This window comes from Emydura macquarii, unplaced genomic scaffold, assembly GCF_026122565.2.
Source record: "Emydura macquarii macquarii isolate MOO-44397 ecotype Brisbane River unplaced genomic scaffold, CSIRO-AGI_Emac_v2 contig_1230, whole genome shotgun sequence".
NCBI classification, from domain to species: Eukaryota; Metazoa; Chordata; order Testudines; family Chelidae; genus Emydura; species Emydura macquarii.
The window spans coordinates 11,438,399-11,450,736 of NW_027131367.1; the positions used below are offsets into that span (position 1 = coordinate 11,438,399).

General features: G+C 41.8%; 1 protein-coding gene across 1 annotated transcript in view; it reads right to left on the reverse strand.

Annotated features, from left to right (window-relative positions):
- ABCC3 (ATP binding cassette subfamily C member 3) overlaps nt 1-12,338 on the reverse strand; it is a 61,596-nt gene that overhangs the window by 11,236 nt on the left and 38,022 nt on the right. Inside the window, exons 14-23 of the mRNA XM_067547474.1 lie at nt 11,986-12,073; nt 10,799-10,865; nt 8,905-9,031; nt 8,310-8,486; nt 7,248-7,415; nt 6,207-6,390; nt 4,947-5,052; nt 3,984-4,134; nt 2,965-3,172; nt 2,127-2,437 (exon numbers count right to left, since the gene is read on the reverse strand). Coding sequence (XP_067403575.1) covers nt 2,127-2,437; nt 2,965-3,172; nt 3,984-4,134; nt 4,947-5,052; nt 6,207-6,390; nt 7,248-7,415; nt 8,310-8,486; nt 8,905-9,031; nt 10,799-10,865; nt 11,986-12,073 — 1,587 coding nt within the window. The remainder of the gene's footprint in view (nt 1-2,126; nt 2,438-2,964; nt 3,173-3,983; nt 4,135-4,946; nt 5,053-6,206; nt 6,391-7,247; nt 7,416-8,309; nt 8,487-8,904; nt 9,032-10,798; nt 10,866-11,985; nt 12,074-12,338) is intronic.

Below are 12,338 nucleotides of genomic sequence, written 5' to 3' on the forward strand. Positions count from 1 at the left end.
AGAACGGATACAACATACACAATGGCAATGCAGGCCTGCCCACAGCACCCACCTAATGTGACTTTAGCGTGACTTAAAGGAACTGCATCTAAGAGTGAGATGGGAATTCAGTCTCCATGGCCCCTTCATATATTCTAAGGAGCCTTTATGATCATCTATGCCCACCCACACAACACAGGCCATAGAACTTCCCCAGAATAATTCCTAGAGCAGATCTTTTAGAAAAGCATCCAATCTTGATTTAAAAATTGTCACTGATAGAAAATCCATCACAATTCTTGGTAAATTGTTCTTACAGTTAATTACTCTCACTGTTAAAAATTTACACCTTATTTCCAGTCTGAATTTGTCTAGCTTCAACTTCCAGCCATTTGTTCTCCATGTAGGTACTTAATAAACTTGTAATCAAGTCACTCCTTAACCTTCTCTTTGTTAAGCTAAATAGATTCAGCTCCTTGAGTCTATCAACATGTTTTCTAATCCTTTAATCATTCTCACGGCTCTTCTCTGAACCTTCTCCAATTATCAATATAATTCTTGAATTGTGGACACCAGAACTGGATACAGTATTCTAGCAGAGGTCACACCAGTGCCAAATGCAGAGGTAAAATAACCTCTCTACCTATGACTTCTATTCCAACCCTGTTACCTCTTGACAGAGAAGCAAGGCTAGCCATTAATGTGATGACGTCCCTGACGTGGAAATCTCTTTGTTGAGAACTGGATCAAGACTGCTACCCGCAAAGATTATCAAATACCTATCAGATGAGAACAACCTGGGATGGAATTTAATGGGTGAGCTAGACCAATTCCACAAGCCAAATCATCCATCAACAGTATTTCAAATTAGTTGTCAAGTAAAATATATATATAACATTTTACCACAGCATTTTTTTTTGAAGTTTGACATTAGCTGCAGCATAGTAGTGCTGGGTGAATAACTGATGTTTTGGTTTGGTTGCTGAACTAAAAACTGAAAAACAATTATTTTTGGATCACATCAAAGAATTTTTAAATTTCTTGACAAAATTTCTTGGGGAAAAAAATTCATTTCAGGCCAAACAAAACATTTAATTCGACCTGAAACTAAATGTTTTGTTAAACTGACTTGCCCAAGGTCACCAGGAGACCAATGTCTGAACTAGGATTTGAACCCAGGTCGCCTGAAACCCAGTCCAGTGATTTATTCTCTAGACCACATGCTTGTATATCAGCTCTGAACCAAGCACAGGAAACAAAATGTAAATTGCCTGGGACAGGAACTGTCTTTGAGTCTTGTGCAGCACGGAACTCATTGCCACAAATAAGACCACTGTTTACTAAATGAAAAAGGATAATCACAGAATCCTAGAAGTAAGAGATGGAAAAGTCATCTGTCTCATCTCTCTGCCAAGGCAGGATTGTTCCCCATATAATGTTCTCCAGTGCTCCGTTCAATGGAGTTTGAATAGATTTTAAGGCCAGATGAAACTATTACATCATCTAGCCTGACCTCCTGTGTAACACAGGCCAGAGAATTTCACCCACTTACCCCCTGTAATAAAGCCCAGTAATGTGTCAGTAAGGTGGGTGAGGGAATATTTTGCATTGGACCAGCTTCTGTTGGTGAGCGAGAAAAGCTTTCAAGCTTACTCCCAGCTCTTCTTCAATAACTTATGTGAGAGTAAATCATAACTCTCAGAAATTCATTCAGTTTTGATCTGAAGACAACAAGAGAAGCAAAACCCGACACCTCTCTCCACACTTCGTTGCAGTGGTTAGTCACTGACACTGTTAAAAAATTGTGCCTTATTTCGAATTTGAATTTGGCTCATTTCAAATTCCAATCATTAGTTCTTGTTATGCCTTTCTCCACTAGATTAGCCCTTCGATGCCAGGTATTTTCTCCCAATGAAGGTACTTATAACATCATCATCAAGTCAGCTCCTGATCTTTTTATAAGCTAAACAAAAGATTTAAAAAGCTGGGTCTCCCTACCACTGCCCAGGGAGGCTATTACCACTAATATCAGTGCAGAGATAATAGGTTCCAAGCACCTGGAAATTGATAAAATTATTAAGTGCTCTAAACTTAATAGTAGGAATAGTACCATAATGAACATCAGGTTGGCAGCCACACATATTTACCTGTACAAAGAAATATACAATTGCTAGTGGTATTATAACCACAGTGAAGAGTGGAGTGCTCGATATTATTACGATCATAGTTGACACAGAGGTGAAGAAGGTTCCTAGGAACATCAGAATAGTGGGTGGTATCACTTCATCAATCACATATATGTCCTTAGAGAAGCGGTTGATGATCCGGCCTGTCGGAGTTGTGTCGAAGAAAGACTGTGGGGTGCGGAACTTGTTCTCCAGCAGCGCAGTGTGTAGTGTTCGGGCTGCACTGATTCCACCCATTGCCAGGGTGAAGGAAGAGATCAGCACCAGGAGGCCTGTTATACAAAGAAGAAATGTGCGGAGGTTTGTGAACATGCTGTTCACAACATGCAACTTTGGACTTTTACTGATCCAGCAGTTTTTATTGTGCTAGAAGACTATCCTCGTTACTGTATCAGGGTCTTCATTCACATTATTTATAGTCTCCCCTCACGCTGCTACAAGTCCTCCACACAGTGCAAACTGTGCCCCTCAGTCCTGACCTCTCCACCACCTCTATGATCCAGGAATTCACACTTTCCTGTACCTTTCAGCCCCTCTTCCCTTCTCTACTCCTTCTCAATTTCCATCGTTCTCCAGCCTTCTCAATCCTTCCTTCACTTCTGCCAAGAAGTCTTTGAAGCGTTGATCCAGACAAGTTTTACCAGCTTGGTGGCGTTCTACTGCCTTTGCTCAGGTTACAGCTTTTGTGAAGCTCAGAGCTCCCTCTGGCTGTTGTAATGACTTTCCTGGCGCGCCCCTCTTTGCTCAGCGAGGATGCATCTAAACCTTTTCACTGTATTCATCTGAGAAGTGTTCTTACCTTGCAAAAGCCCCAGAGCAGCGTATACTCCAACTCGCATGCTTGTGTTTTGCTGAGTGCCATTTATTACAGGTTCATTGGTCCAGTCACTGAGCCATACATTAGCCCCAATCGCAGCAGCATTTTGGCATCCATACAGGAAGCATATAACTAAAGAAGTCACGAGGCCGACAGCTTTCATGTACTGCCAGAACACCGTCAGCTTTACCTGTAAATTTGTGAAGTACAATATATTTACAAAGTACCTTCAATTGCTGCCTGGCCCTCACAGAAATAACGAGTGACCGGAGAGGAAATCTCTCTAGCAGAGGGCCCAGTAAACTACATCACCAACAAACAATGCTTAACCAACAGCTCCCCTTGATGTCTGTGACACTGAGCACCTAACGACATTTAATGCATAGAAAAGACTGTCAATGTTGTTCAGTTGTGTGACAGTCTAAGAGCACAAACTCCCTGGTTATTTTCATTAGATTTTCCTTACTTCCTATACTCAGTCTTCTCAATCCCCCTTGCCCCTCGATTTAATTCGACATCCTTTAATATAGCATAGGTACCCTTCCAAGGCAGATCCCAATCTAAGGTAGCACACAGGTTGCAATACATACTTGTATCGACATTTGTGTGTAACAAAACATTTCTCAGAAGGTAACAGAAGGTAAAATTGAAATTGAAATAAACATGTATTCTCATGATATGCAGTTGGCCCATAGAATTCGCTGCTGCAGGTGGTCAGAATCAAATCCTACAGCTGGATTTAAAAAGGGATTGGATCACTTTGAAAGTCATGCAGTGTGAACATGGAGTGATCAAACATCAAGCTTCACGGCATAAGGTGATCACAGCATGATCAGGAAGAAATTCTCTCCCCTAAATATATTGCACAGGTCAAGTTCAGAAGTTGCTTCTAGGATCCCAAATTTAAAGAACCAGCAGCCTACACCAGTATGACAAATGCTATATTCCTTTTAGCTTTCAAAATTGGAGAAAAATAAAGAAAAAAAAAATCAATTGCCTACCGTTCCCGTTTCAGTGGTTTCTGCCTGAATAAGCTTCTCCGGGAGGTTCTTCCCCAGCGGTGGCTGCTCTGCTGACTTCTTTTCACACACTCTTCTCCTTGTTGACATTTTGTTGGGACGTTCTCCCTCTGAAGATATCACACTAAGTTGCCTAGTTCAAAACGATGGCTCCATTAGTGGAGACGAAGCATAACGCATAGCGGTTCAAGGACTGGGGCTCAGTTCCCAGCTCAGCCCCTGACTTCCTCTGATAGTTGTGGGCAAGCCACAGATGCGTACATGGGTGCCCCAAGCTTAAGACACATAAATCCATAGTTAGACACCTACTTCCATGGTCTGATTTTCAGAGGCATTGAGAAGACAATTGCTATCGAAGTCGATGGAAGTTGCAGGTGCTCAGCACATCTGAAAATCAGGTGGCATATTTAGGTGCCTAATTTTAAGGCCAACAATTTGAAACTCAGGTGCCTAATCTCTCTACTTTTCTGTTTCCACACATGTAAAAATGGGGCTAACAAGGCTCACAATACCTATAGTACCTCCCCAGGGCGTTGCCAGGCTCCATTCATTTCTGCTTTAAAGACTTCTGAGCTACTCAGATGAGAGGTGCTATTGGAAAGACATATTAGTAATGTAACTGACAGCAGGTCAAAGCGGTGTGTGTAAATATGCACTGCAGCACTGTCTGAAAACATACATTAATGTAAAGCAAATATGTAATCTCATTAATGCGATCATAGGAGCACAGGTTTTGTCCCCTGTGCTATATGTTATAATTTTACATTAAAAAGGACACAGGAGGCTTTAATACAAAGTGGAAACTAAAGTCTGCGCTGAAAGATGCAGAGTACACTGGGGTCAGATTGAAGAACAACATTAGCCGCTAGTGTTAAAGACAAGTTCCATAAAATGTGCTTCAGCTCAGCTAAGGGCTTCATACACACAAAAAGACATTATGCCTACCTAAGAAACTGCTTGCGGACCTCGTTTGCCACAGGCTCATTATCTGCCAGATCAGTGTGGTCGCTGAGTGTATCTTCAGCGAGCAGGACCTCTTCATCCTCCAGCACTGCAATAAAAGATTGCATTTTAGCTTTCTGCTGAGGGCAGCTTATAGGAAACAGGTGTCAAAACCCAGAACCAAATAGCTGGTTGAAGGATAAAAGTTATGAAGCTCACAGTAGCTTTGGAAGCCTGTTGGAGGCTGCAGTGTTGCCTAAACGCAGGAAGCTAGTTATTTGGTAACTTTTGCTGTTCTGGAGAAAGTGTGATCTGAAAACAGGACTGGCAGCAAGGAGCTCCTCATTTCTAAAGCCAACTCTGATGCCAACTCCTTCTGTGAGCCAGCTGAGTCACACCCTCTCTATGCCTCAGTCTCCCCGCGAAGATAACAACTCCCTACCTCTCAGAGCTGTTCTGAAGAATACTTTTGGTAAAGCACTTTGGAATGTATGTGTTGCAAGTGCTAAGTGCTCTGGTGTCCCATTGTCTCGGGATGGAGGACTGAGAGTCTAGGAAGCTGCTGGAAATGTCTGTTATTGCTAGAAGAGGTTGTGTGCAGCCTTTTGCGTCTTGCCTGTCAGGGCAAACACTTCCGCAACCAAGCGTTATAGGAATACAGCCCATAAACAGGAACCATTTGCCAAAATACTTTCATCCCCCTCCATCTAATCAGGGACAAATTAGGCCTAGAGGAAACCCAGATTAAAATGAAATTTGTGTCATGTGATGCAACAGAAATACTGCATTCTGGGTATCCTTCTGGGAAAACAGGACCCAGACTTCCTCTTAGTCTGGCATTACATTTTCCTACAGATCCTGTCTTTGCCAACTGTTATAAGGATCTCTCTGTATTCAAAGCACTGAGGGAAAGTAATTTCTTCCATTATCTTAGGAAACAAGTACTCAGCCTTAGGCAGGTTGGGTAAGTCTTTTCGCAGGAAGAAAGAAATAAGTTTGCTTACTTGAACTTCAGTATTGCCAACCTTCATTCAATACACTGGCTGGGTTAATTTACACCATTCCAGTTTAGTAAGCATAAAAATACCCTCACTGTACATAATGTTTTCATTACTAGCTAGAAAAATAAAGGAATCTAAGGCTGGACCATTACATTTCCCTACAGACATGTATAGCAGAGGCAGGTAACATTTACATATGGGGAAATTCATGACCTGATTGATACAAAATCTATGATTTAAAGATGAATAGGAAGTGCTGTACTTGTTAGCTCATCCTCGTCTATGTCTTCATCAGGTGCATAATTTCGAAGGAATTCTGCAAAAGCACCATTTTGCTTCAAAAGCTCTTGGTAGGATCCCATTTCAGAGATTTTGCCATCCACAATGACGACTATGTGGTCCACCTGAGGCAAAAAGGTGATGCTATGGGTCACTAGCATCCGGGTCTGTGGGGAAGAAGGAAACAAATCAGTGCTACAATGCCCCCTTTGGGGTGGAATGCTGCAGCTGTTTAAGAACACACCAATCACTATGTAACACTTTTAGGAAAAAGAGTGAATAGTGTACACAGTTGAAATATCAGGAGGAATTTAGACAGAAAGAATGCACTGGAATTTGGCTGCGTCACTAGGTGTAAAACCCCTTACTCTTGTGAAGAGAATTAAGGAATGTTTAATGATGATAGGTCGTTGGCTTTAAATCATACTTAAAAATAGTACTTCCCACTGTGACCCGTTAACACCATAGTGGGGAACTGGATCAGTGCAGACTCAGAGCTGCGAGCTGCAATTGCTGAATCATCAAGATCATTTCCTGTAGCACACTGTTTTTCTTGTGGTCTCCCCTCTGAGCTCTAACACAGCCTGATGCTGCATATGAGATCTGACAAGACCCTGCAGCAGAGACATTTCAGTAACAGAATACTAGAGAGCTCTGTAGAAATGCTAGGTGATTTGCAATGTCCCACCCGAGCTGCCCCAGGATAGCGACAAGCGACACTAAGAACAGGACTGCACTAAATTCCTCCCTATATTTTGTTTTCAACAGTGTCAGTTTCCATGGGAGAGCAGGTTTCCACAGGACTTGAAGAAACACTGTCAAATCTCAAGTGTATTTCACGTCCCCACCCATGGGCATGTCTTGCAGTGAACACCTTTTCCAAAAGCACAATGAAATGAAGACATCAGGGAGGGATTCAGAACTCAACTCCCAGTGGTAAAATAGCATGCCAGTTATCCCTTAATAGTTCAGGAATGTGTGTGTGTGTGTGTGTACAGAAAAAAGGATCTAAGCACAGGCTTACTTTTCCTTTAAGTGCCCCTTCTGGTCCAATAACGTTGTCAAAGATATGCTTAGCAACGTGGGAATCCACAGCTGAAAGAGGGTCGTCTAACAGGTAAACATCAGCCTCACTGAACACAGCACGTGCCAAGCTCACTCTCTGCCTCTGACCACCAGAAAGGTTGATGCCCTGCAAGGTGGAAGGAGAAGACAAAATACATCACATCCAATACATTTTAATCCAAGCAACAGCAGGGACAGCCTTACGGCTCATAGGCACTCAGATGTGATGGTGATGGGCACAGCAGAAGAGCCTGCATAGAAGAGCACAGGGAGAATTGAAGGGGGGAATCGAACTCTTATAAAGCTGCTTGTGCACGCACAGCTATCTGAAATGAAACAATATGGCAACTTACAAATGAGAAATTCTTTGTAGTAACTTTCTAGAGCCCTGGGCCCAAATGAATTCTTAAATGGGGCTGCTAAAAACCAAAACCAACACCTGTCAAACGAGACACAAAACACAGAAACTCAAAGCAAGATTCAGCTGAAACCGGAACATTTTGCCATTGTTCCTGCTTTCCATGTGATTCCATATATCCACTCATGTTCATGCAACACAACCCAAACTGGCATGAAACTTGTGAGCCTGCGCAAAACCATATTTGGTGGGAAACAGTTGTCTAACAAGCCCATTTCTTATTTTGAATATAGTGTTAGGAATGGACCATGTACTATGCTTGGTGTGAGTTGCACCACACTCCCCACACATGTGGAGGAGAATGTGGTCTGTTACTGCCATGGACAGATTTCCTTATCATACTCAGAAGTTGACTTGGACTGGAGGATGCTCAGCATCTCACAAGATCACGCCTAAGATCCCCATTTAGCAAAGCACTTCAACTCACACTTAAGAGCTTGGTTTAAGTACGGTCTTCACTTTAATAGGATGGACTTACACAGGAGCTTAAAGTTAAGCAACTGCTTAAAAACTTTGATGAATCAAGGCCTAAATATAAAGCATTCTCTCCATTGCACAGACAGAGCAGCCATCATCATGCATGTTTGACGTTAAAGGCCCTACCTTCTCTCCTATCTCAGTATGATCTCCCCCAGGAAGTACTTCAAGGTCAGTTTTTAAAGCACAGGCTTCCAGGACGTTTTGGTACTTTTGTTCATTAGGTTGTTGGCCGAACAAAATATTATCTTTCAGGGTGGCATTCTGGATCCAGGCTTGTTGTGGAACATAAGCAACAGAACCCTAAAATGGAAAAAAATAAAGCTCTGTGATTTCCTTAGAGAATGGATTTACCTTTAATAAGCTGTGATTTATAATTACAGATCTAATTCAAATCTATATGTTATTTACACGTCCATAGTCACACACAACAATACATATGTATTGTACACACATATTCACTACTTGCTGATGTAGAGTAGAAATCTCAAGAAAAACAATTAAGTTTGATTAAATCAGACAGTTATGGGAAAAACCCAAACAAGTATGCAGAGAAGCTGGTAAAAGTACAGACAGCCCAGAATACTTTGCCCAAGCTGTCATATATTAATACACTATGTATGTGCGCATGTTATAGATGTGTAATTTAATATGGGCAGGTATACAATGTGCTAGGTGTATTAATACATTATTTTAAAGTACCATGATAACTAGAACCCACCTTCACTGCCACTTGTCCTTCTAGCTTTTCCATTTCACCAAGAAGAGCTGATATCAGTGAAGACTTCCCACAGCCAACATGGCCAACAACAGCAAACAAAGAACCACTGGGGACCAACACATTTATACTGTGGAGGAAATAGGCTGAAAATTAATTAAACATTAGTTTACTAAAGACATGATGGATCCTCTAGCCAGGTCTGATGCCTGCACTGACAATCAGCCCAACCTCAGCAAATGCACATAGGATGACACAATAAATGTAGCTGGGTTGTTGGTTCCTTCTCCCCCCCACTCCCTCTTCTTTTAAAGTGTGCTTATTATAATTATTATTTGTACTGCAGTAACACATAGGAGCCCCAGTCAGGATCCAGGACAATTTCCTCATTACCCTTGCAATATGCACCAAGTTCACAGACAGCATCAGTGGAGCTGGTAGCAACGTCTATAGATATGACTGACGTACACTTTCCATTATAAGACCCTATTTTCAAATTATATCAGTTTATTGGGTCACAAAGGGTTAATAATCTTTTTGGAAGTAATCAACTGATTTCAGGGCCTTCCTCAGCAAGAACAGCTGCCTGGAAATGTTGAGGGATTAAATGCCTTGTTTAAAGACATTTAAACCATTTAAACTAAAATATTTATAGTGCTAGTAAATACCACTGACAATGATAAATGATAAGGAAAACAAAACCCTTCCAAATATAATTGTCTTCATTTTTTCAAAAAGTCTTGACTCAGGCCCTAGTCCTCCAGCAGATCTGTATAATCAGACCCCTGTACCTTTACAAAGCCCCTCTGAAGTCAATGCAAACCCCATATGCACAGATCCAGAAGCAGAATCAGGACCATAGCCATTCCCCAGACTCCTCTCATTACTATACAGGAACCTTTTCATGTGCAGTCAGGCTTTCAAAAATGCATTCAAAGCAGAACTGACCACCAAAATTCAAAATCTTTCCTCATTATCTTCCATACCCAGTAGCATATTCCCCTCACCGGCATTTTAAGGGACAGTGATTTTTATGGCTAATAATTCTAGGTACAGCTGCATGGATCTTTCAGAATGAAACCCCAGAACAGGGAAGTTGACCTGGTTTCAGATTTTCTTACAAGCTGGCTCAGTTGAGATTTGTGAGCTTCTTGCAGAAGCAGAGTTTTTCAAGCAGGTCTGAGCCACGTTAAAGTTTCTACTTAAGCATTTATAACCACATTCAGCACGCTGTAACATGAGTGCCTTTGGTTGGAAGCTGTTAGAAGCTTATGAGTTTCCCCATGATTTTGTCCTGAAACTAGGCAGAATGTGCAAGTTTTTAGCCCCAATTAGATTTGACTTTGTTGAAATGAGGGTCAAATCAAAACTGGAGGAGGAGGCTGCAAACAGAAGCTCTCAAAAAGACCCTAAGACAAGACACCATGGTGATGGGTATGACACAAAATCCTTAACAGAACAGAAAAAGTGTTCTCATGTCCATGAACTAAAGTCTTCCAGTCCCAATCTGTGCATCCCAACTCTCTTAATAGGACTCCTAGCAGCCCACCAGATAATCTGAATTGCCTAGTCAACAGATTGGGCCATTAAATATATGTTATCTACATTAGAAACTAATTTATTCCATCTGTCCCTTAATCTACTTGTGCAATGCCAGTCACTGCAGTTTCTAGGCTCTATAGTATTTAGACTTTGTACAGCAATAATAATATGGGACAAGCAGATTGGTCTGATGGTTAAAAGACAAAGATGTGTGCAGGAGATAGAATAATACACCTTTGTAACAATGAAACTGAACACACTACTGGTTTAAATGTAAACAACCTTGAAATTCACATCACTAGAAACAAAGGGAAGCAGGTAGATGCTGTACTGTAATTGTGTAAAGAAATCTTACTCTTTCAGAGATGGCTTGAGTTCCTTTGCCCAGCTGAATGTCCCATTTGTCACAGTGATGGCATAGCCTGTACAACAGAACATAATAGAGAGGATGGAAAAAGTGTTACACATAATGGTGGTGAGGGAGGCCTTTCTACTGAGAAGTGAGAACAGTTGGAGGGTATTTATTTATACAAGACTTGGGACGTTTTGTGTTCATTCTCATGCCAAGAACAAAGGGAATGGGAAGTAACATTTGTTATCTGCTCAATCACAAGGCAACACTCGTCAGAGCAAGTGAAATCATGGAGCTGTAGAACTGAGACATGAGAAAGCTGCTTCTCTCCCTGCCCAGGCAGGACTGCGCCCTAAAGCTATTTATCAAGTCAATTGCCCAGTCAATTTCAACATCCCTCTGTGATAGTTACATCACAACCCACTACTCAAGAGACTATTCCACAGTCAGCAAAAGACAGACCGTTTCTGGGGAAGTCGATGGACAAGTTTAAGCCTGCCTGGCTTCTGAACGGCTCTATACTGCTGACTTAACAAGTTACAGATCGGCAGGCTTTATTCACCTCCTTGCGGAACTAATAATCACATGTAACGTGTAATAATAATCACATGACAGCTGCATAGCACTTCCTGCCCCCTTTCCCTGGTTTAGAGTCTTGCAGACAAAAGAAGCTTTAAATCAAAGTACAACAAGAGAACACATGGCGAATCTTATGAGATCAAACTGTTTCCCCACCGAATCTGGGATCCCCTGCCTTTGGCAGTGGCCCATACCCTAAGTTTTAGAAGAAAGTGACCTCCTTCTCTTCCTTCCCTTCCAAACAACCTCCATATCATCCCTATGTATCTGTGCAATGCAGAACATGACCCTGCCTGAATCCTGATGATCAACTGATGCCCTGAAGCAATGAGATGCTGTTAGTATCCTTTACCTTACAAATACAGACTCCGATACAGAGCATCTTAAAGGAACAGCTCATGCCTCCAGAGTACAGACAGAAACTTTGGTAGTTTCCACACTATCCCAAAGGCAAACAAGCGTTTTCCAGGAAAGGACTGCCTTTCTGAATTCCTAGGAAATATTAATTGATTTTTTTGTAATCCAGGTGGCCTAAAAATAAACATGGCAAGTTGGGGGTTTTCTGCCTGCTCTCTCTCTCCACACCCATACACACAACATCTCCTCTTTACCTGGAGTAACCACCTTGGTTTCCACACAATTTGGATCAAGCTCATTGTGACTCAGGAAGTGTTGAATTCTCTTCAGGGAAACACTTGTCTAACAAAAAAAAGGGAGGTATTATTTCAAAACTTTTAAAATGAGGAACCATTCCCCTTCCTGCAGGAAAGGAAGCAGGCTCATGCTTTCACCGCGTGGGGTTCATGAACCAGGCCTCATTCTTCCCCTGGCATGGATCCTGAGTTATATCCCAAATGTCAAGCTCTGAGCTGTGACGTTTTTGAGATAAAGGAAATTTGCTTAAGTGAAGCAAAATTCACATGAAATGCCACAAAACCCAGGCTCGCTCACAAGCAATGAGGCT